This window comes from Exophiala viscosa (assembly GCF_022695815.1).
Source record: "Exophiala viscosa unplaced genomic scaffold EDD37scaffold_3, whole genome shotgun sequence".
NCBI classification, from domain to species: Eukaryota; Fungi; Ascomycota; class Eurotiomycetes; order Chaetothyriales; family Herpotrichiellaceae; genus Exophiala; species Exophiala viscosa.
This window is the reverse complement of record NW_026944355.1, coordinates 178,509-200,594: the sequence shown is the minus strand read 5'-3', so window position 1 is coordinate 200,594 and position 22,086 is coordinate 178,509. Positions and strand designations below refer to the sequence as shown.

Sequence of the window (22,086 nt, the reverse complement as noted above, 5' to 3'; positions counted from 1 at the left end):
TCTCCTACGGGCCAAGTTCATCAAGTCTTTGACCATACACATAACCCTATACCGCCGCAGACAAGGATCATCCCTAGTCCAGTATCTCTTGAGATGAGCTTGCCCTCGGCATACCATTCTCCAAGAACCGTGAAGAGGAAAGCCAACGAGTTTGTGATTGGGACTGTAAGAGATAGTTCTGAAGCAATCCGTCAGATTCGACCAATTATAGAGCTCATGCAGATGATATAGCCCTGTCATAATGATCTGCGAGAAACATACCTGCTTGCCCGACCAATAAGAAGAACCAAATACTCCCAGTGAGGTTCAGAAGCAAAGGTACCGCATACCTGGGGCTTCTGAGTAATCCAATGACAGTAAAGAATGCCTTCAAGATCTGTCTGGACACCCAAGACCGGTTGGGGTCGCTGATTGATGGGTGTGATGGTGGAGTGTAGTTGATGGCCGCTTTGCGTATGAAAGGGGTGGTGAAGCCCCAGCAGACGCCGACCAGAAGGAACGACAAGATATAATTGAATGGGGATGGCGTCGAGGGAGTGACGCTTGGGTCGTCACCGGATGCAGCCATCGTAATAACGACGTATAGAGAGAGTGAGGAGCGCAGATCGAGCAAGGATGAGGACCAAGGTCCAAGGTCCAAGGTCCAAGGTGGGTGGTAGCTCTCAGGATCAGAGTCGAAGGAAGGGAAGGCTGGCGCCAAGATCGTGTCGGAACTGCCTAAGCTGTCTCTCTACTCCGCCTGAACTGCACTTGGTGGTTGAATGGTTCAATGATAGGCCTGTGGGGCTACAAGGCTGCCAAAGCTCTGACCTTCCCATCCCCAATCACAGACCACATCTTATTCTTGCATCATGGCTACCAATGGATCTGGATAGATGTTGAAGAAACAATCGGCCATCTGAGACAAAATCCACGTATGAGGCCTACGTTGTCATGATGCCGATCAAGATGATTCGACCACGATTTCAAGATGTCATCTCATTTCCCAGCCTCGCCAGGTGCACAGCCGGGATGGCTGGGCTTCCAATTTTGCTTTTGCAAGAACCCCAAGACCACAGATTCCAGACTCCATGTGCGCACGAAATCTGATCCATCTTCGAGAGCAACATCGTGAGAGTAAAGAGTGCTAACACTGGCCCTACTACTGCCCATTGACAGAAAACATTTGTATCTCGAAACAATGCCCACAATCCTCACCCCTCAAGGTTGGGTCAAGGTCGCAGCTCCCCCTCCTTCTCGACCCAAAAAGCGTGTCAAATATGATCCCGTCCGCGCTCTCAAAGGGCCACTGTCATATCTAAGCTGTCAACCGCTACCACCAAGTCCCAACAAGAAAACGACCGGCAACAGACCGCAATATCCGTACGATTTGGATGTACCACCCGAGAAACTGGAACAGCAGTCGAGAACGCCTCGCCAGAGCAGCAGAGCCGCTTCGGCACCACACCAGGTCCAGGAGATACAGTACATCGACGAAGAAGACTACCTAGAGGAACTAGGACTTCAAGGTCGACTTACCGGATCAGAGTCGTCCAGATCGAGTAGGAGCGTGACGCCGCCGCCGCCAAAATCGCCTTCGAGATCTCAGCGCCATGAGCACGACCACCATCACAGTCCTCAGTCTGCCAGATCATACGCACGGCATCGCCCTGTCGAGGCTGCTCCGCGACCGACGAGTGCGTATCACCCGCAGACGCAAGGAGGTTCTCGCGACTACAACAACTATTCGGCGCCGGGGTCGTTTGAGCGGCCACCGCCACCTTCGAATGCGAGGAATATTTCCTATGCATGGTACAATGCAACCACACCGTTGAATTTGTGATGATAATGGGTCGATCTGGGGACGTCTTGTCATGGGTCGGGAAAGTTTCCGCGCCAGAGAGCGTGTTGTATTGTAGCTACACTTTGAGATTGAATGTATACACATAGGCACTGGGAGATATTTGAGATCAAGTATGGTTTCTTGATTGACGTGTACAAATTCACAATGTACTTCTTGTAACCAGGAGATATCTCCGATGCCAACCTGCTATGTTCCATGCTATCTGCATTATGTCCCAATCTTGTAGAAAACGATGTCCAAACCATCCAAAAATATCCTGTACCATAAGTCCATGTCATCCGAACATGCCCATCCCATATGTCCAATCCAGTATGCAGTCAACACTAGTAAATACACTCAGCAGAATCAGATCCTTCAGTCGTCCTCGACAACAACCACACGCTCTCTTCGCGTTTCCACTCTTCGTGCAGGAGGTCGGACAAACATCCGCTGTTGCCTCGTAATGACAACCTTGGTCTCAGGACGATCACCACCACCAACAAAAGTCATAGGTCGGCCTCCGTACGGATCGATCGGTCTTGGTGGACGCCTGCGACTATCTTCCGACTCGTCATCTTCCTCGTAGTACGCCCGTGAGCGGGCGCGGCGGAAGCAGAAGATGCAGAGGAGAGCTAGGAGGAGGACACCGAAGAAGACGCCAATGACGATGGCACCGACAATACCAGGCGATAGACCTGCTTTGTGATGGGTCACCGCGACCACTTGCCCTGCCGAGTTGGTGTATGTTGCAGGAGCAGTATTCGTTGAGTCGCCGCATAGTCCACAATGCTCGGTTGTTTTGGAGGCCGTTGTTGTTGTCGTTGTACAAGACGTGGTCGAAGTCGTCCAGTAGGGTGTTGTGGTGGTTGTGCACGACGTCGTTGTGCTCCAAGTGCTCGTTGTACAAGGCGTTTCAGTCGTGGTTGTCCATCCGTTTGTCGAAGCGAGAGCCCATGCCGTCGTCGTAGTGGTATCCCAATTGTCTGTTGAGGCGAGCGCCCACGCCGTCGTTGTGGTGGTATCCCAATTGTCAGTCGTCGAAGCCAGCGCCCATACCGTCGTCGTTTCCTCCCCAGGTGATCTGACCTCAAGGTCTGACATTGAATGCTTTCACAGGGTGCAAGGTGATTGTTTGAAGATGGTGAAGAATCCGACAGTGAGGTAGCTTCTAGTTGTGAGAGGGAGACTAAATCAGAACGGTTGCTGGCAGGTCATTAGGTAGATGGGCCAGGCTGAAAAGCCTGCATGACGCTCACCTCCTCCAGCCACGCGAAGATTCCAGCTGCACATCCATGGAACTGGTGACAAAGAGGTCTCCATGAGTATGGAAAATGGTCGGCTGGGTACGAGTATTGCATGCATTAAAATGAGGGGCAGGGCTGGCGCCAGTCAACTAGTTTCAGGCTTACCGAGCCTGTAAAGGTAAACAGATCGGTCGTAGGCAGGAACGGGCGGTAAGCGATCCTTAGCCTCGGAACCCCTGTCGCTCCCGCCTGGCCGGGATCCAGGCCCCACGAACTCAATACTCAGTCGTGTTGTAAATGTTGTCGACCGTCGAAGCCAACAACATGAACATGATTGCACTGATGGTCACCATTTTCGAAGTGTGCTCGAAGATGTTGTCGGACAGAGGCCATGAACATACCCGGTGCATGTGAATGATTGCAGCAACTCGTTTCGTCTTTGCAGCCTTGCGCAGAGCTTCATTGTTTGTTTTCCTCTTCATTTGGAACTTACAGCTTGCATGTCTGCGACAGCTTCCTCTCTACTTCAATTCGTCAATACTGATCATGGGCGTTGATTGTCAGCTTCAGAGATGGAACCATGAGCGGCCTCTAATTTCAAAGGTATATCCATGAAGTTGTGAGTGCCATCCGCACAGAAAGCACGCAAGAACAGAAAGAAGCAAGCAGATCGCCGTGGAATCAGTATGGCGGAATTTCCGCAATATAAGAGAGATGTCAATATATGGCAAGCATGCAGAGACCGAGCGCACGTCAGAAAGATCAGACCATGAAAAGCGCATGTCAACAAAGATCAGTACGAGGATTCCGGCCCGATTCTCCTCTGTCATGCAAAACTCTACGTCTTCCTGGATCGATACTCTTCGGGAGGCGGGCGCCGCAGCAAAAGATGTCATGGTCAAGTTGTTGCATCGACTCGACTGAAAGACAAGCAAGCAAGTTGATGAAGTGGAAGAATGAACAAAGGTGACATAACCGTAGGTCACTGCTTTAATCAGAAGGGCTAGGCCAAAGCTAGAGTTGTAAGTACTGTAGGCTCGGGCTTATCTACGGTACAGTATTCCCCGCTGCCCTCGCCCCGCAGGTAGCCTAAGTGACCCTACCGGGCCCTGACTACAGATCTTCATCAAGTGCAACTCCAAATCTTCTGTTCCCGTTGCCCGCCCAAGATAAGACCGCAGTACATTCCTCAGCAGAGCTGCGGGCATCACACTACGCTTGCGTTCAAGCAAAGCAGTATTTGGATATGGCGCCGTCCAGAATCTCTCCCGATCCGCCGTCGTCACAGACACCACAAGGGCTTACGCCTAAACAGATCGCTGCCTTTCAGCGTGATGGATACCTGATCATACCATCGTACCTCTCCCCGCAAACTTGTCAGACACTCTTGTCCAAGACTTACGAGCTGTTGACCGAGTTCCCTCTGGCCGACCATCCCATGACACGGTTTACGACGGGCACGGATGAGGACGGCAACTCTACCTCCAAAAAACATGTTGGGGACGATTACTTCTTATCGTCTGGTGACAAAGTGCGCTTCTTCTTCGAAGAGGACGCCTTTGATACTCAGACTGGCGAGTTGGACAAGCCAAAGGAGCGGGCGATAAACAAGATTGGACACAATCTACATGGTCTCGTGCCTGAATTTGGCCAAATTTCTCATGCTGGAGAGATTGGAAGACGGAATGCTGCTATCGCAAAAGACCTCGGATACAGAGATCCAAGACTATTACAAAGCATGGTCATATGTAAACAGCCGGAGATCGGAGGCGCGGTACCACCGCATCAGGACAGTACGTTCCTGTACACGAAACAGCCGTCGGCTGTGGGCTTCTGGATCGCACTCGAGGACGCGACGGTCGAAAATGGATGCTTGAGCTTTGCGCCTGGAAGTCATCGAAGAGCACCCATCAAGGAAAGATTCGTCAGGGACTCAGATAACTCAGGAACGACCTTCGTATCTGTATCGGAAGAGAACCAGTGGCCGCGGGGATTTGATCACAAAGAGGGTTCAATCAAACAAGAGGAGTACGTGCTCGGAGAGGTCAAGGCTGGGAGTCTGGTGCTCATCCATGGCAACATTCTGCATAAGAGCGAGAAGAACACGAGCCAGAAGGGGCGGATAATCTATACATTCCACTTGATTGAGGGAGAGGAACATTATGATGATAGGAACTGGTTGCAAATACCGGGCGGGCCTGGAGAGTTTACCAGACTGGATGGAAAGTCGTAGGTCATAGGGCCACGGCAACTCCCGAATCATGAACTATCTGGCAGCCAGATAACTTCAATAGATCTGAGAAGCAAGTATACGCATAAAGCCTATACTGAGTTGTTACCGAATTGGGTATCGAAAGTGCAGAGGTTGGGCAGCACGGCCTTTGCACGCGGCATGAATACGACATGACAAGGTGACGTAGTCAAACTTTGAATGGGACAATTCCTCCAGCCCTCACAATCCCATCCCATCCCCAAATACCATGATTAATGTAATATCTGACAAAACTTCCCTCCTGCCTCCAGGTCTGGAGGATTTCATCTTGTTCTCTACCTAATACCCTAGAACCGTCCCCTTGCGCCCACCATGTCTCGACCAAGCTTACAACACCGCCCGTCCAGCGTCGCAGCCGCCAACAAGACAGTCGTTCTCGTGACCGGTGGAAACACAGGTATAGGCTATGAAATCGTCAAGAAACTGGCGACCGAGAACTCCAATTTCCAGATCTTACTAGGCTGTCGAGACACGCGCAAGGGAGAAGAAGCGGTCGCCAGCATGGGTGCACCCCGAAACGTCAATCCTATTCAACTTGACATCACCGACGACAAATCGATCGAGCAATGCTACCTCGCCATCAACCAGCACTTTGGGAAGCTGGACATCCTCATCAACAATGCCGGCACTGCTGCCCGAGAACTCCCTGAGACAGCCACTCTACGTGAAAAGTACGACCTCACGTTCAACGTCAACGTTACTTCCACAGCTGTCTTGACCGACAAGCTCATCCCCACGCTGGAAAAGGCCAGCCTACCCAAGATCATCTTCATTTCCTCCGGACTCGGCAGCATCCAGCGAACACTGGAGCGAGAGAAACCCCTTCCGGTGCCGTGGTACAACGCCAGCAAAACCGCCATCAACGCAATTACGGCATACTACGCCCAGCTATATCCCAATTTCAAGGTCAATGCTGTATGTCCTGGATACCGAGCAACAGGGTTGAACGGCGCGGAATTGACCGAGGAGATGCATCCCAAGCTCGGCGCCGTGAGAGTGGGACAATTGGTGGCGGAAGGGGAGGACGGTGTGACGGCAACCTATTCGACTTCGGAAGGTCCATTACCCTGGTAGTTGGCGTCGCCTCTATTGTGGTAATAATGACTCTTGCTCTTCGGGATGGGTACTTTCCGTTCGAGACGATTTGGACCTCAACATGGCCACATAACGTGGTACTTGGTAGCTCCAATGACAGAACATCCCCCCAAGAAAGCCTACTGCGTCGTTCTTGAAGCCGACGAGCAATCCTGCTGTCACCAGCATGATTGTCCACCGTTTCTTTCGCTCATCGTCTGTGATGTGAACTGTGTTTGCCGAGTCGTCCCCTTCTTTCGTGAGATCCCTCGCGCGTGGTGTGTTCAGGCTTTCCCCGACACTGGCCAGTTCCAACCCAGCAGCGACGATCATGACCGACAGCAGCGCAAGAGGGAACTTGGTCAGTAGATTGGCAAGACTTTCGCCGAACAAGATGCCGAGGATCAATTTTAGCAGGCCTAGAAATATGATGCTCGCTCCTGACCTTGCGCCGAAGCGATATTGCGCTGCCAACCCTCCAGAGCCGTGACAGACTGGCATGGCTCCAAACCAGCAGCCGAACAGATTCATTGCGGCCACGCTGATTCCAACTGATGTGACTGACGGGGTCTGGATATCTGGGAGCAGGTCGGCCGCGAGATGGGTGACGGCAATGATGGAGTTGAGTGTCGTCAGAGGTAGCTGGCCGACTCCAGCGTCGAAAATGCCCGTCTTCCATTCTTCGCCGGAAGGTACCTGGGTGTAAGGATGCCAAAGCTGAAATCCGGGCAGATGGCGGTGACTGTCCCGCGTGAGGCGGATTATCGCAAAGACAATGCCGATGACGAACAGCATTAACGCGTACGGTGTTCGAGGCCGAAGATTGGTCGCAAATAAAGCAAGGAAGGCCAGAATCATCCATAGATAGTTGTCCGCCCAGGAAGGTGATGTCCAGGACAGAGATGATAGTGCCTTGGTACCGGCAGCTATGATCAGACTGAGGCCTGCTCCAACTTGGATACCCTTGACTACGGGGATCGGAATGACTCGAGTGAACCAAGATAAAAGCCCTGTCACGCTGAAGGCCAAGATGCAGGATGAGACAAAGATGCCTGCAGCAGCAGTCTGGCCGGCCGTGAGAGATTTCAAGATTGCTACCGCTGCAATCGCTTTCATCGGCTGAACTGGCAGAGGAATACCGAAGAAGGCTCCTGTGAGTATATTGTAGAGACCGGTGAATATGAGGGTGGTGGTCAGAGAGATCTGATGTCCTTCAGTCAGAGCTATCACGATGGGCAGGAAGGTGCCCAAGTCGCCTAAAGAGCCTGATATCTCGGTCAACGGCTGGCGGCGGAACGTGGACCAATTGTGAGCGGCAAGTTGCCGCAGAGTTGTGTGCTTCATATTGTATCAATGGTTCGCTACCGATACGCCTTCAATGCAAAGATGGGAAAGAAAGAGAGGATGAAGAGATGCCTGATAGGTAAATGAGTTGAGGTTGACTTAATGTGGTTCATATGATGTCGTTGTCCGCGGATTTGTATCACCCGACGATATCTTGGTGGGGTGAGGCTGCGTGTACCTTGGAGTTTTCCCCTCAAGGTAGCTTAACTGAGGTAGCCATAATTGATGGCTGTCGCTAGTCGGATAGGTGTGGCTGATGAAGAAACAGTACCGGGTACCTAACTAGCTAATGCCTATTGAGCCTAGAGGGACCAGGAAAGCAACACCTGTAAAAAGGCGCCGGCAAAAGCTTGCTTGTTAGAGATCGACGTCACGTAAACACTAGAATGGGTGTGATTGGTGCAAATCTCTTAGTCACTTGCAAAGCAATGCAATCCATTCCAGTCCGCAAGGCATACTGCGTCGCGAACGAAGAGTCATGAGATAGTATCTTTAAGAAGCAGAATAATGCAAGACCTTATGCTCGCTGTTATGAAACAGTCCCTGCTCGCTTGTCATTAATTTCTTGTTGAATCTCACTTGAGTCCCCAGCCATCTGCCAAACGACCACGTAAATTCCTGTGGCTGGCGCCCTGTCCACCCTCGAGTCCGTCAACGCTTGCACTCCACCTTTCATTCTATTTCGATTCCTTTGCACAACAATCAAACAACCCGACAGCCTGCGTTCAATTGTTTGGAAGGTTTCACAGAAAACCGAACCATCCGACGCCTCAAACTTCCACGAACCGAACCCATGGAGTCTTGAGAACTCAACCTTGACTTGAGTACCGCAGGCTCGAATGCCGCAGTCCTAGCCTTCACCCCCGCGTGCGACAGGCATCGACTACAGGATACAACTCAGGCTGTTGAGCCCGTCGCTCCCGACCAACATGGCGACAAAGTCCAGAGGACTGAATGCTGCTCACACAGCCGGCATCTTTGCCGACATGACCCTCGACGGTCCAGACATCGGTACCCTTGTGGCAGTCGTCGACCGAGCCAAAAACCTCCCGAACAGGAAAACAATGGGTAAACAAGATCCGTATTGCGCCATGCGTCTGGGAAAAGAGGCCAAAAAGACAAATACCGACAGAAGAGGTGGACAAACACCGAAATGGTAAGCTATTGCCATGAGATACGCCTGTGAACCTTTACTAACCTGGTTCGTAGGGATCAAGAACTTCGATTCCTCGTCCACGACTCCCCCGACTACTACAAACTCAAATGCTCAATCTTCAACGACGACAAGAAGACCGACATGATTGGTGAAGCCTGGATAGATCTGCGGGAAGTTATCGTTCCTGGAGGAGGACAAAACGACCTGTGGCATCAGTTGAACTTCAAAGGGAAATATGCTGGCGATGTCCGGATCGAGTTGACATACTATGACACAAGACCTCGGCCAGAGGTCTCTGAAAGAATGAAGCAGAGAGAGAAATCCCGCTCCAGTGTCGGTGACCCTACAAGCAACTCCCTAGGGTCGCGACAACTCGGACCCAGGGAGATCAAAAGAAGACCTCTTCCTCCGGGACCAGGCGGCTACTCGGCGCCAGTGTCAGCATCTTATACACCCGAGCGTATTCCTTCAGAGGAATTCCGCGAGTTCTGGGACGATCAGATCCAGATTCCGCCGCGACCACCGAAGCAACGAATGCCGGAAACGCCAGATGATGTGGGTTACGGCCTGCCAACCCATGACCTGCATGATATCTATGATCTCTCACCTCCGCCAGAACTACCCTACGACCGGCGACGTCCCTCGTACGATTCCTATAACCAGCACGGAAGACAATCCTCCCCACATGACAGCTTCCTATATAATGCCCCAGACCCATACGAACAACGACCGCTGCCTCCAACACAAACACAGTCATCCCCAGCATACCTCCCCCAGGTTAAACATGTGAATGAAGCGCAACAGATACCCAGTCCTCATTCGCCCCATGATGCAGTCGACCAGACGCAGTACCAATCCTCACCACCTCCCAGAACAACCCCTCAAGCGACCCCCCCTCGACCGGCACAGACACAGACTTGGCAAGGTCGGACCAGCACGTCGCCAACGAAACACGCAGTATACAGAGATAGTCCTCTCCGGCACTCTATTAGCCAGCATGATATGCTTCCACCAGCACAGAGCATACCCGATGCAAGATTCGACGAGGATGTTCCTCCTCCGCCACCCGCTCATCGCGCTTCCATTCCTCGGGCGCCTATGCCGTCAGCGTCACCTAATCAAAGTCCGTACGGGCTGGTGGCGCCACGCACGCCTGTGAAATACGGCTCTATAGAGGACAGGAGCCCTCTTCAAAGGCTCGAACGAGAATATGATTCGTCTCAGCTATCTTCGCCACCCTCTCAGAATTTACAGCGTCAATCTCCTTCCACGCATTTTCACGAAAACCCCTTGTCCAGTCCGTCCGAATTTGCGCAAAGTGGAGGACAAGCTCTTTATAGCGCTTTTAGCGACAATATGGCACAAGCGACGCCTTCTTCTTCCAGGTTCACCAGGCAATCTTTTGGCCATGCACAAGCCGGAGCCGAGACTGCTCAATGGCCGTATGGAGGCTTACGAGAAGACTCTGGCCCTTCGCCAGGCTATGCGCCACCACGAAGAGCACAAACCTTTGATGACTACGGCTCCAGTGAGAGACAAATACGCAACTCCGACCCAGTGATTGTTCGACCACGAGCCATCAGTCCCAATCCCTCACACAGCATACCGCGCAAATCTGTAACTCCCAGCCCCATCACGCCAGACAGTCAAAGACGTCTCAGTGAGATCCCATATAGTCCAGATTCGTACGACATGCTGAACCCTGGGACGAGTCCTACGGGTGAACTTGGATCTTATGTTACGCCAGAAGCGGCCAAAGAGGCGTCTCGGCAGAGAGAGGTCGACAGACTACGGGAACAGGGTCCAATCATCGGCAACGATGGTAGAGTCATTGATCCCTCCGATCACTTGCCTGCAGACACATGGGCGCCTGAGCCGGAGCGCAAGAACAGGAAGCCAGAACATGTCATCAAGATTCGCACACGGGAAGAGGTTAGAATGAAGCATGGTGGAGGCTCTTCTCCAGTCTCTGCACGACCAAGCTCTATGCCAATCTCGCCCTACCATGCCTCCTCCACCGTGGCAATGTCTTCACCATATCAGGCTTCACCATCTGTAAGCGCAATGCCATCATCGCCGCAGGCAGACCCGGGAAGTGGGAGAAACAGGTTGAGAAAACCCATGCCCAGTCGTCCGTTACCAGTACAACCATACCCTCACGCTCAAACCAGTCCCGCCATAATGACAGCTCCTCAAGACGATATCCGACCAAGTCCATCGAGTCAGCAGCGGTATACCATCGGTTCCCCTGCTGCTAGTGGGCCCCCACAACGCCAACCATTGGCAGAGTACCAATCGCCAGCCGTGGACGATTACATTCCGTATAGGCAAACTTACCAGACGACACCAACCAAGCCACCGATCCACACCCCAGGCTATCCTGCAGATCATGGATATGGTGTCGAAAATTCGCTCGCGCATGAGTTGAGTACAATCGACATTGGCCCGTCGAGAGTGGGCAGGACGGCAGTGCGCCCGGCTCGTGGATATCCCGCGTATTGAGACGGCGTTTTGTGATAGTACATGCATTTTCCGGAGTTGGTGAGGCTGGCGTCTGGGCCCGAAATATGTTGTTATATGATCCATAGAATGGTGCATGCACGTAGCGCACTTGGATGTACATGATTCGCAGGATGCGACAGGGAGGGCGGCCCTCCATGAATATAATACTCGAAAGAGTTCATTCACCATCTTCATCATGTGCTTTTCTGATTCTGATAGGCCCTCTGACATCTTCAAGCCCGTGTTCTGGTGGGATCAATTCTCCTCTCTGAAGGATCTCTACTTCCCCATTGCTACGAGCTTCAAACGCCATCTCGCGCAGTTGAGGCATCAATTCGCGCCAACTGGAGACTCCGAGTTCACCAAGTTCCGTTGCCGACAGAGAGCGAGCGATTTCAGAGGGACACAAGGTCTTGGGATATGCACGATTGTCTACGTGCTGTGTAAAACGTTCCGCGAGGTCGAATTCAGGCATTTTGTCGAGAGGTATAGCCCTTGAAATCGAGGTGTCAGAAGTGTGACGGGATGATATGAGGTTGCCATGATGTATCGGGGATGGAGAAACATGTTGCCGATAAGTGCCAATTTATCACCCGCCTCTCAGGTCATGCCATCTTTTACAGGTTGTTCGCCGTGCCTCACAACATGCTCGAACCGCAGAAGTTCGGTATAGATGTTTAGTCCCGGACAATGGCACTGAGCCTCTGTTCATATCCAATAACCCTCATGTCATGCCTGCAATCTTTTTATCTACAACACAAACTGCCTTGCCTTTGAGACGGCCCGACTCAGACAGCTCAATCATCTTGGGAACCTCTTCCAGACCATAAAACACTTGAGTCTCGGCTGTGACGCCGTGCTTGGAAGCCACCTCTAACATCTCCTGAGTCACGCCGCGGCCCCCCAACATTGTGCCCTTGATTGTGATATCGCGCAGTACAATGTCCATGAAAGGCACGCTGACCTCCTGAGGCTGTGCCGCCTGAACCACTGTGCCATGCATGCGTGTGATTGCAGCAGAGAGAGCCGCGGTGGAAGAGTGGTCGCTCACATTGACAGTGGCCTCTACGCCCTTGCCACCCGTCAGAGCTTGCACTTTTTCCACAATCTTGTCTTTACCCTCGCGTGCGTCCAGCAGATGCTCTGCGCCTGCCTTCTTCGCCACCTCCAACCCTTCTTCTCGAGCCTCTATTGCGATGACGTTGATGCCCTTGGCTTTGGCAAACTGGATACCAAAATGCCCCAGTCCACCTCCAGCCCCAACAAGCGCCATCCACCCGCCTTCTTTGACGCCGCTGACCAGAATGGCTCGGTACACCGTGACCCCAGCACATGCTAGCGGTGCGGCAGTGACAAAACTTACATTGTCAGGGATCTTGCAGCTCGCTCTGGCATCCACGACGTGGTATTCGGCAAAAGCGCCATCGGACTTGATGCCCGTTGCGCCCTCTGCAGCTTGGCAGTACTGAGCCCAATCCTGGCCATCGGATGGGTTGCAATGCTCACACTTCCCACATTGGTGAAAAGGAAGGCCAGAGAGGACACGGTCGCCCAGTTGGTAGTCCTTTACCGCGTCTCCCTTGGCGACCACGACGCCGGTGCCCTCGTGCGACATGGTGAGCGGTAAAGGGCCTGGAAATATGCCAGCATGGACCATGAGGTCGGTATGGCACAAGGATGCCACCGCCGTACGGAGCAGCAGATCGTAAGGTCCCAGCTTGGATACAGAGGGTGTCGGTATCTTGTGGATGGCCAAAGGTTTGTTGTACTAGATTATGCGTCAGCACTGGATCTTACCATGGCATTGAAGGCCTTGTAGGGTCAGTCACTACATACCCTGACGACCTGGACCGCAAGCATTTCGCTTGGGATGTCAAGAGCAGGATCCGCCATCGTAGAGAACCCAGCGAGAGATTGTAGGAGACTTTGGAGTTCTCGGTTTGACGTTCGACCTGCAGCACTCTAATATGTTTGTCTCCGGGGTATCTATATCTATATAGATGACACACTCGAGTCCTCGTTTCGAAGAGCGGAGTAAATTGGGGCTGAGTCGAGTCTGGGGTTTGGTTCAGTACCCTGCAAAGTCCGCAAAACGCGGGCAGTGGGTAGGGAAATGCTCCTGGGACCAGCAAAGAGACAGACTTTGTGACAGGTGCTGCGATGAGCATCAAGGAACATTCATCATGACTGACGAGCTCTACTACAAGGTGCCGGCCATTAACTACCGCCGCTGCAAGTATTGGGGTAAAGCTGCCATGAGTCATGACCGTGGGGCTGTTCCCCAAAAGCGAGTCACTATCGCAGCCTTATCGAAAGACGAGGCTGCGAGACTTGAAATGCTTCCAACTCCTTGATATCGAGGTACAGTGTGCTCTCAAACATCTGGAGACTACTCAGCCTCTTCACACCTCGCAATCGGCTTGTGAAGACCTATCTACATTGATTCCGCCACATCCGGCGGCCCTGATCTCCGAGTGTGAGGGTCTGACTCGAACATGCTTCCTGTTCGACAATAGCAGTGCAGGACATGGATGAGCAAGCTGGTCGCTTGGGACTACCTACCCTGACAGAAAAGCACAAGACCATCGTGTCTACGCTCTCGCAACAAGTCGAGAAGTTTTACGCCTCTGACATCCCATTCCGGATATTCCATGGCAGCACCAATGCTACGCGACCCAGTGTTCGCACCTTGAAGTCCACCATCGATATATCATCGCTCAACAATGTCTTGTCGGTATCCACCTCGAATAGAACATGCCTAGTCGAGCCCAATGTACCCATGGATGCGCTCGTAGCGGCCACTTTGCCTTATGGCCTTGTTCCTCCCGTGGTGCCGGAGTTTCCAGGCATCACTGTTGGAGGTGCCTTTGCAGGGACTGCCGGTGAAAGCAGCAGTTTCAAGTACGGTTTCTTTGATCGCGCCGTCAATTTTATCGAGGTCATCCTCGCGGATGGACAGGTGGTGGTCGCTTCCAAGGCTCAAAACCAAGACCTATTCAACGGCATGGCGGGCACTTTTGGTACATTGGGCGTGACGACCTTGTTTGAGATATGGCTCATTCCTGCAGGAGATTTCGTCCAGCTTTCGTATATCCCGGTGTCTGGCATTGAGAAAGCTCAAGACATCATGCAGGAAATTGCAGACGACCAGGAGGTGGGTTTCTTGGACGGTATCATGTTCTATCCTCAGAATGGGGTCGTCATGGCCGGGAAGATGGTCAATCGCAACGAGGCGGACTCCGAGCTCGCCATCAGTACGTTCACGAAGCCTTGGGACCCATGGTTCTATCTTCACGCCGAGCAATCGACCCTCAAACATGCCGAAATGGTCACTAAACTTAGTCAAGCACAAAACAACAAGGTACAGGCCACTACCTACCAAGACTTGGTGCCGTTGACAGACTATCTGTTCCGCTACGACCGTGGAGCATTCTGGACCGGTCGATACGCGTACTCATATTTCCTGATGCCATTCAACCGCCTCACTCGCTGGCTCCTCGATTCATTTATGCACACACGGGTCATGTACCACGCCCTGCACCGCTCAGGTCTAATGCAACGCTTCATCATACAGGACATGGCCGTGCCGAACAAGAACATACCGGAGTTCTCAGCCTGGCTTGACTCGGAGCTGCCGCATATCTACCCGCGCTGGCTGTGCCCACTGAAGACGAATGAAAACGTAAGTATGCATCCTCATCTTGCGCCGGCCGCCCGGTCTACGGACGATGTCTTGTTGAATATCGGTGTGTGGGGTCCGACGCCGCGGGACATGCTTCAAGTGGCAGTCAACCGCAAGATTGAACAAAAGTTGAAGTCCTTGCATGGTATGAAGTGGTTGTACGCGCAAACGTTCTACACGGAAGACGAGTTCTGGCAGATCTACGATCGTAATTGGTATGAGGCGCTAAGGAAGAGATATGGTGCCGAGAAGCTACCGAGTGTGTATGAGAAGGTGAAGACCAAGTTTGACGTCGATGCAGACAAAGGTGACGTGCGACTCGGCATTGAGAAGGGATTTTGGAGCCTATGGCCGTTCGCTGGCTTGTATGGAGTGTTGAGTGTCCTCAGAGGGGGTGATTACCTTAGAAAGAATTGATTGTGTGTTACCAAGGGATCAAAGGACTGTCGCCTGGACGCGACCATGTTGTATCTTCTGTCATATCACAGATCATATAGACATTCTCCTGCTGCCTTCGGAACAATCGATGGTCGGCATCATGGAAACCCCCAAAAAAAAACATTGTGGTGTTATTGAAGTGCCTAAAGGAGTTTCGCTACGACTGCTACAGTAGGTTACTGTAATTAGCGCGCTAATGCACGCGGCCACTTTAAGACGCGTTACATCTCGCGAACTACTTAGCGTGTCGCCGCATCTCAAGTAACCAAATCATCGTCACTCATGCACTCTCCCAATACCAGCAGCTAAACATGGCGTCTAGACCAGAGCTCAAGGTATGTTGATATGCCAGCAACAATGTTGCAATACTGATCAAGTCGTAGGTCGACGACGAGGGTGGCTTCATCCGCACTTTTCGGTCCCTGCCCTCCAAACCCGATGGCGACAACACGATCCGGGTCTTTGACCGTACAGATTGGTACTCTGCACACGGTGAAGATGCCGAGTTCATTGCAAGGACTGTCTACAAAACCACTGCGGTTATCAGGAACCTCGGTCGCACCGAAAATGCCCTTCCTAGCGTTACGATGACGACCACTGTATTCCGAAACCTCCTCCGTGAAGCACTCTTCAAGCTCGGCAAAAGAGTAGAGATATGGGAGGCAAGCGGCAAGGGCCAATGGAAGTTAGTTCGACAAGCCAGTCCCGGCAATCTACAAGCTGTTGAGGAAGAGCTGGGTTCTGGTCTGGACAGTCAAGGCGACAGTGCCCCCATCATCCTAGCCGTGAAGATCAGCGCGAAAGCAGGCGAGGCGAGGAGCGTGGGTGTCTGCTTCGCAGATGCTAGCGTCAGAGAGCTGGGTGTCAGCGAGTTCCTCGACAATGACCTATACTCCAATTTCGAAAGTCTTCTAATCCAATTGGGCGTAAAGGAATGCATCGTGGCAACCGACGGACAGAAGAAGGATCCCGAATTCAGCAAGATACGACAGATCGCCGACTCATGCGGCATCGCCATTTCGGAAAGGCCTGCCGCCGACTATGCCACAAAGGACATCGAGCAAGACCTAGCCCGACTGCTCAAAGGAGAGAATGCAATGGGTCTTCTACCGCAGACCGACCTTACGTTGGCTATGGGTAGTGCAGCTGCATTGATCAAGTACCTGGGCGTGCTGACAGACCCGAGTAATTTCGGTCAATACAGGCTCTACCAGCATGACCTGACTCAATTCATGAAGTTGGACGCTGCAGCACTGAGGGCCCTCAATCTGATGCCCGGACCAAGGGATGGTGCAAAGAGTATGAGCCTGTTCGGCCTTCTCAATCACTGCAAGACCCCAATCGGTGGTCGTCTCTTGGCACAATGGCTGAAACAGCCACTGATGAATCTCTCCGAGATTGAAAGAAGACAACAACTGGTGGAAGCCTTTGTCACGGACACAGAACTTCGACAGACGATGCAAGAAGAACATCTCCGCTCCATCCCTGACCTGTATCGTCTTGCGAAGAAATTCCAACGCAAGCTAGCGAACCTGGAAGACGTGGTGCGCGCATATCAGGTTGTCATACGGCTACCCGGGTTCATTGAAGCTTTGGAGGCCGTTGTCGACGAGCAATACCAGGTACCACTCGAAGCGCAGTACACATCAAAACTAAAAGAACTTTCCAATTTCCTAGGCAAACTGGCCGAGATGGTCGAGACAACAGTCGATCTGGATGCGCTCGATCGCCACGAGTTTATCATCAAACCGGAATTTGACGACAAATTGCGGATAATCCGGACGAAACTGGATAAAATCAAGGATGGGATGGAGGTGGAACACCGCCGTGCCGGCAAAGACCTCAACCAAGACATTGATAAAAAGCTATTCCTCGAAAACCACAGAGTTCACGGCTACTGCTTCAGGCTCACCCGCAATGAGTCCAGCTGCATCAGGAACAAGAGCACGTACAAAGAGATTTCCACGCAGAAGAATGGAGTATATTTCACCACGAACAAGCTGCAAGAGCTACGGCGAGAGCACGACCAGCTCTCGACTGCTTACAACCGCACACAGTCATCATTAGTGTCCGAGGTCGTTTCAGTGGCATCTTCATACGTCCCAGTCATCGAACAACTGGCCGCCATCATTGCTCATATGGACGTCATTGTGAGTTTGGCTCATGTCTCTGTACATGCACCGACCGCTTATGTCCGGCCGAAGATGCATGAGCGTGGTACGGGAGACACAATCTTGCGTGAAGCACGGCATCCTTGCATGGAAGCGCAGGACGATATCAATTTCATCACCAATGATGTCGAACTAAAACGAGATGAGTCGAGGTTTCTCATCATAACTGGCCCGAACATGGGCGGCAAGTCCACGTACATTCGCACCATTGGATGCATTGCTCTGATGGCTCAGATTGGGTGCTTCGTGCCGTGTAGCGAGGCCGAGTTGACCATTTTCGATTGCGTACTCGCTCGTGTGGGAGCCTCAGATTCACAGCTCAAGGGTGTTTCTACTTTTATGGCCGAAATGCTGGAAACGGCCAACATCCTGAAAAGTGCCACCAGGGACTCTCTCATCATCATTGACGAGCTCGGTCGCGGTACGAGCACGTACGATGGTTTTGGCCTCGCCTGGGCTATCAGCGAGGAGATTGTGGCGCAGATTGGTGCATTTGGCTGTTTTGCCACACACTTCCACGAACTTACCGCTTTGGCGGACAAATACCCCAGTGCCGTCAAGAATCTGCACGTCGTCGCTTTCGTTGGCGAAGAAGCAGATAGTAGCAGTGGCGCTGACGGTGCATCGACCAAGCGGAGAGAGGTCACGTTACTGTACAGAGTTGAGCCGGGTATCAGCGACCAGAGCTTCGGTATCCATGTTGCCGAGTTGGTGAGATTTCCGGAGAAGGTGACCAATATGGCACGTCGGAAGGCTGAAGAGTTGGAAGATTTCACGGCCGTGAAGGGTGACCAAAAGAAGAACGACTACTCGAAAGAGGACGCCGAGGAAGGAAGCAAGCTACTGAAAGAAATGCTGAAGAACTGGAAAGAGCAGGTCGAGGGTCAAGACTTGAGCAAAGACGACAAGCTCAAACTCATGAGGGATATGGTCAAGGGTGACGGGCGATTGATGGCAAATCCATTTTTCCAGTCTGTCAAGGCATTGTGAGAAATCGATGTGCGTGGAATGGGCTGGTCTTTAAGCATGGCGTCGGGTGTCAAATGTCTGTGCTGGACAAAGAATGAGCACTGTCACCGTGGCACGAAATGTCAGAAAAGGTGTTGGTACCATGATTGATTCTTTTTGTCTTCCTCAAGACCCCCTAACAGTGGTGGTGTTGGCCATATTGATTTTCAACCATGCTGCTGACCTGACCTGTTCAAATGCAACATACAATACTCCGGGTTATGCCTGGCCTGGCCTGAAAAGGATCAACCTCCCCTGGCTGGTGTCAAGGTGCGTCTACCTTAGTTCTTGGTGTTACTCGGTACATCATTCTCTCCACCGAATTCCTCCGCCCTTCGTTTAGCGATGTGTTCGGGTCCCTCGCCCGGCTCGCCTTGGTCAAAGTCTCCGGCTTTTGTCAGTCTTCCTGTGCCCTTCTGGATGTCGCCGCCTTCTTCGACGGGGATGTCACGGTTGTTTCCTGCTCCGGACACGTGGCTGCCGTACTCGGCTGTGCTGCCGGGGAACTTGTTGGTGACCGAGGTATCAATGCCTGACTCGGTTGCTTTGGATGATTGTCAGTCTCTGAAGGTAGGGCACGTATCCACGAAGGGAAAAGGACGACATACTGCTATCACTGCCACCCTTGACGGTCTTTCCGCCAAAGCCACTGTCTTGTGCGCCCTGGGCGGCCTTGGGGTCGTTAAGGTCTCGCTCTGCCTGTTTGGCGATGTCCATCAGGTCTTGACCTTTATATTCTGCAGACATGGTGGTGACGGTGATTAGATGCGGTTGTGATATGTTGTAGGGGTCGCTGTGCTTAGAGTGTAACCGATCGCGTGCTCTGAAGAATTTTTAAGCCAGGAACAAATTGATTGAGAAATAGCATCTGGACATTTTGTACTCTTTTGCCCTTGATGAATGGATGCATGGCATGCATTTCATCATTAACGTCATAATCTTCTCTCATGCACACTTTGACATCACGGATGCTGCATCTGGTTTAGTGTATCTTGTCAGGCACGACGAGGCTGAGATTCCATCATTTCTCCTTAAAAGTGAGCATTCCACTTGCATATCATGCTATGGTCTGATACTTTGTTTGTACGAGCGTCGGAGGTGGAAAGGTCTATATGATCTGAACAAAAGGCTCGTTGGAACGATGAATGGAGCATCTACCCTCTCTTCACAACTTCGTTGACACTTCTGGTCACAACCCAAGTATCTTCTTGGAAGTTTCCTCGGTAAGGACCAGCCCAGCAATGATGGCGCTGGAAAGAGTGGAGATGATTCCCACTGTGAGGGCACTCATGGCCACCTTACTGATATCCGCTACTCGACGACCCGACAATTGTGAGAGAACGCCGATTTGAATGCCCAGCGAGCCCAAATTTCCAAATCCACACAAAGCAAATGTCACAATCAGGCGAGAACGCACTGAGAGGTCGGCATACTCTGCGGAGCTTTGGAGATACGAGTAGGCAACATACTCATTCTTTCCTGAATGTCAGACTCCTCACTTTCAGACCGGAATGCTAGAACAGGAAACGGGGCTTACCGCGACGACTTTGATTCCAATCAACCGACTGACTTTCAGAAGATCCCCGTCCCGCGAGACTCCAAGGAAGAAAGCCACCGGGTAGAAGACATATCCGAGAATTGTTTCCAACGTGAGACTGTGAATGCCGAAATAGTGTCCCCACCACGTCAAGAGACCGTTGATTAGACCGAGAAGAGAAATGATGCAGAGCAGGTTTGCACCAATGATTCCAGCAATCTTGATGCCGAGCCAGGCGCCGTCGGCAAAGGCGTGAAGTGCGTTGATGGGCCTGTCCTCTTGCTGTTCGGGCCAAGTGAAGGCCTTTGACGTGATTGTTTCCTCTGTCTCAGGGAATCGGAGCTTCGAAATCGCAATCGAAGCGGGGATCGACATGACACAAGAGCAAATGAGCGGCTGGGGAGCGACTCCCAGTCCGATGTACCCTGCAAGTCCGCTGCCGGAGACCGTGGCAAATCCGGAACACATAATCTGATGCAGCTCCGCCCGCGTCAGATACGGAACGAATGGTTTGATCAGGACGGCGGATTCTCCTTGGCCGAGGAAGGGCGTCGCTGCCACCACCGCGGCTTCCGCACCCGAGACCTGGAGGAGCCAGAAAAAGAATTGTCCAATATGGCGGATCGCCCATTGTAGAATGCCCCAGTACATAACCTAAAGTTGGTAACTCTGGTCAGCCTATCACATATCCAGGCGAAGGACAAGAAAGACAGTCTTGAAATGAAGAGTTGCAAGGACGTACCAGCTGGACCACTGCAACGAAAAACACAATTGCGGGCAGGACTCCAACGAGGTAGAAGTAACCTCCTGAGCCCGCCACGAAGTCGTCGGACGTCAAGAACGCCATGCCGTCCACTTTCGCATAGTTGAGGAACGATCGCGCGAGGTTCGAGACGAAATGGAAGATGGAATAGCCAACGCTTGTCCGGAGAACAAACAGCGCGATAACGCACTGTGCCAGGATGCCCACGATGACCGTGTACCAGACAATCTTCTTGCGATGAAGCGAAGTCAACCAGAGCGCTCCCACGCAAAGGCCCAGGCCTACGAGACTCAGCAACCGATCAACTCTTTCGTGGTCGGTGACGTCGCTGGGAGCGAAGGAAACGACGACAAGGACCGCGACGGTCAAGAGACCTCCGAGGGGAGCCTTGAGAGCATCTGGAATCAGTTTGTCGACCGCGGCAGCACATGGATTCCACGCTTTTCGAACCGGCACGAGTATCAGCCGAGCTGGAACGTAGAATGTGATGAGGCGCAGGGCCATGGCAAGCCATATCAGAGTCGGAATGACCCAACCCAGCTGTCGATAGCGAACCAAGCCCACCACCCACCATCTGCAGGGGTGATCAGTATCTCTGCTGCAGTTGTTATCAGGGAATAATGGAGGAGACTCACGCGGTGAAGAGTGCGAAGACCGTCGTATACAGAAGCTTGCCCCGCATAGCATACAAGCGCGAGGATTTTATGCCACCCGCAGAAACTTGATCAATCGTTCCAACATCTGCCGACACTTCTTGCTTTGGTGTGCCTGACAGGAAGGCTTCCTTTCGTTCTTCTGAATATCGCATAGGCGTCTTATCCACAGCCGCCATGCTTTCGACTTCATTTTTCTCGGTCGATGCAGGTTGACCTGCGACGTTGGAAGGGACCATGACAGCGGTGGGGGAAAGATTGACGTGCAAGGAACACAACGACGATTTGTATGTGATCACATTGAGACTGATAGACGAAGGAGTGGCCGGGGTGTCGTTTATATCGTTTTGCTGTCGGCGGACGTTACCTGTATCCACCTCTTCTGGATTCTTCAGAGCTCGCTCGGTTCCGACCGAGCCA

At 52.2% G+C, this 22,086-nt stretch overlaps 12 protein-coding genes across 12 annotated transcripts; 6 read left to right on the top strand and 6 right to left on the bottom strand.

Moving 5' to 3' along the window:
• Positions 1 to 20: 20 nt before the first annotated feature.
• Positions 21 to 568, bottom strand: EDD37DRAFT_648061 (uncharacterized protein; the record flags this gene model as incomplete). Its single annotated transcript, XM_062817967.1, has 2 exons — positions 21 to 178; positions 262 to 568. The coding sequence occupies 2 exons, from the start codon at positions 566 to 568 to the stop codon at positions 21 to 23; spliced, it is 465 nt and encodes a 154-aa protein (XP_062671479.1).
• A 284-nt stretch (positions 569 to 852) lies between these two features.
• EDD37DRAFT_625124 (uncharacterized protein) lies at positions 853 to 1,998 on the top strand. Its single transcript, XM_062816208.1, has 2 exons — positions 853 to 1,072; positions 1,159 to 1,998. The coding sequence occupies exon 2, from the start codon at positions 1,181 to 1,183 to the stop codon at positions 1,820 to 1,822; it is 642 nt and encodes a 213-aa protein (XP_062671478.1). The 5' UTR covers positions 853 to 1,072; positions 1,159 to 1,180; the 3' UTR covers positions 1,823 to 1,998.
• On the bottom strand, positions 1,954 to 3,321 carry EDD37DRAFT_310386 (uncharacterized protein). Its single transcript, XM_062811320.1, has 2 exons — positions 3,079 to 3,321; positions 1,954 to 2,990 (listed from the first exon to the last, which is right to left on the bottom strand). Exon 2 carries the CDS (start codon positions 2,921 to 2,923, stop codon positions 2,198 to 2,200), a length of 726 nt encoding a protein of 241 aa, XP_062671477.1. The 5' UTR covers positions 2,924 to 2,990; positions 3,079 to 3,321; the 3' UTR covers positions 1,954 to 2,197.
• Positions 3,322 to 4,143: 822 nt separating this feature from the next.
• On the top strand, positions 4,144 to 5,537 carry EDD37DRAFT_310206 (phytanoyl-CoA hydroxylase). Its single transcript, XM_062811316.1, has one exon. It carries the CDS (start codon positions 4,313 to 4,315, stop codon positions 5,297 to 5,299), a length of 987 nt encoding a protein of 328 aa, XP_062671476.1. The 5' UTR covers positions 4,144 to 4,312; the 3' UTR covers positions 5,300 to 5,537.
• A 1-nt stretch (position 5,538) lies between these two features.
• Positions 5,539 to 6,418, top strand: EDD37DRAFT_310205 (uncharacterized protein). The gene has a single exon (XM_062811315.1). It carries the CDS (start codon positions 5,651 to 5,653, stop codon positions 6,410 to 6,412), a length of 762 nt encoding a protein of 253 aa, XP_062671475.1. The 5' UTR covers positions 5,539 to 5,650; the 3' UTR covers positions 6,413 to 6,418.
• Positions 6,419 to 6,424: 6 nt separating this feature from the next.
• On the bottom strand, positions 6,425 to 7,756 carry EDD37DRAFT_561701 (SulP family sulfate permease; the record flags this gene model as incomplete). The annotated part of the gene is made up of 1 exon (XM_062813886.1): positions 6,425 to 7,756. One exon carries the CDS (start codon positions 7,754 to 7,756, stop codon positions 6,425 to 6,427), a length of 1,332 nt encoding a protein of 443 aa, XP_062671474.1.
• A 465-nt stretch (positions 7,757 to 8,221) lies between these two features.
• Positions 8,222 to 11,776, top strand: EDD37DRAFT_310271 (uncharacterized protein). Its single transcript, XM_062811318.1, has 2 exons — positions 8,222 to 8,912; positions 8,966 to 11,776. Exons 1-2 carry the CDS (start codon positions 8,686 to 8,688, stop codon positions 11,412 to 11,414), a joined length of 2,676 nt encoding a protein of 891 aa, XP_062671473.1. The 5' UTR covers positions 8,222 to 8,685; the 3' UTR covers positions 11,415 to 11,776.
• A 362-nt stretch (positions 11,777 to 12,138) lies between these two features.
• EDD37DRAFT_685848 (alcohol dehydrogenase) lies at positions 12,139 to 13,657 on the bottom strand (the record flags this gene model as incomplete). The annotated part of the gene is made up of 2 exons (XM_062819899.1): positions 13,251 to 13,657; positions 12,139 to 13,182 (listed from the first exon to the last, which is right to left on the bottom strand). Exons 1-2 carry the CDS (start codon positions 13,305 to 13,307, stop codon positions 12,139 to 12,141), a joined length of 1,101 nt encoding a protein of 366 aa, XP_062671472.1. The 5' UTR covers positions 13,308 to 13,657.
• Positions 13,625 to 15,817, top strand: EDD37DRAFT_310214 (delta24-sterol reductase). Its single transcript, XM_062811317.1, has one exon. The coding sequence runs from the start codon at positions 13,942 to 13,944 to the stop codon at positions 15,511 to 15,513; it is 1,572 nt and encodes a 523-aa protein (XP_062671471.1). The 5' UTR covers positions 13,625 to 13,941; the 3' UTR covers positions 15,514 to 15,817.
• On the top strand, positions 15,785 to 18,877 carry EDD37DRAFT_310275 (DNA mismatch repair protein msh-2). The gene is made up of 2 exons (XM_062811319.1): positions 15,785 to 15,869; positions 15,918 to 18,877. The coding sequence occupies exons 1-2, from the start codon at positions 15,846 to 15,848 to the stop codon at positions 18,693 to 18,695; spliced, it is 2,802 nt and encodes a 933-aa protein (XP_062671470.1). The 5' UTR covers positions 15,785 to 15,845; the 3' UTR covers positions 18,696 to 18,877.
• A 117-nt stretch (positions 18,878 to 18,994) lies between these two features.
• On the bottom strand, positions 18,995 to 19,460 carry EDD37DRAFT_648051 (uncharacterized protein; the record flags this gene model as incomplete). The annotated part of the gene is made up of 2 exons (XM_062817966.1): positions 18,995 to 19,257; positions 19,322 to 19,460. The coding sequence occupies 2 exons, from the start codon at positions 19,458 to 19,460 to the stop codon at positions 18,995 to 18,997; spliced, it is 402 nt and encodes a 133-aa protein (XP_062671469.1).
• Positions 19,461 to 19,902: 442 nt separating this feature from the next.
• EDD37DRAFT_656774 (nucleoside transporter) lies at positions 19,903 to 21,905 on the bottom strand (the record flags this gene model as incomplete). The annotated part of the gene is made up of 4 exons (XM_062818854.1): positions 19,903 to 20,187; positions 20,251 to 20,904; positions 20,993 to 21,587; positions 21,649 to 21,905. The coding sequence occupies 4 exons, from the start codon at positions 21,903 to 21,905 to the stop codon at positions 19,903 to 19,905; spliced, it is 1,791 nt and encodes a 596-aa protein (XP_062671468.1).
• Between the last annotated feature and the right edge of the window lie 181 nt (positions 21,906 to 22,086).

Coding starts and splice junctions, on each gene's coding strand:
- EDD37DRAFT_625124 (XM_062816208.1), top strand. CDS start 1,181: ATGCCCACAATCCTCACCCCTCAAGGTTGGGTCAAGGTCGCAGCTCCC.
- EDD37DRAFT_310386 (XM_062811320.1), bottom strand. CDS start 2,923: ATGTCAGACCTTGAGGTCAGATCACCTGGGGAGGAAACGACGACGGTA.
- EDD37DRAFT_310206 (XM_062811316.1), top strand. CDS start 4,313: ATGGCGCCGTCCAGAATCTCTCCCGATCCGCCGTCGTCACAGACACCA.
- EDD37DRAFT_310205 (XM_062811315.1), top strand. CDS start 5,651: ATGTCTCGACCAAGCTTACAACACCGCCCGTCCAGCGTCGCAGCCGCC.
- EDD37DRAFT_310271 (XM_062811318.1), top strand. CDS start 8,686: ATGGCGACAAAGTCCAGAGGACTGAATGCTGCTCACACAGCCGGCATC. Junction 8,913..8,965: donor GGTGGACAAACACCGAAATG/GTAAGCTATTGC, acceptor CCTGGTTCGTAG/GGATCAAGAACTTCGATTCC.
- EDD37DRAFT_310214 (XM_062811317.1), top strand. CDS start 13,942: ATGGATGAGCAAGCTGGTCGCTTGGGACTACCTACCCTGACAGAAAAG.
- EDD37DRAFT_310275 (XM_062811319.1), top strand. CDS start 15,846: ATGGCGTCTAGACCAGAGCTCAAG. Junction 15,870..15,917: donor CGTCTAGACCAGAGCTCAAG/GTATGTTGATAT, acceptor ATCAAGTCGTAG/GTCGACGACGAGGGTGGCTT.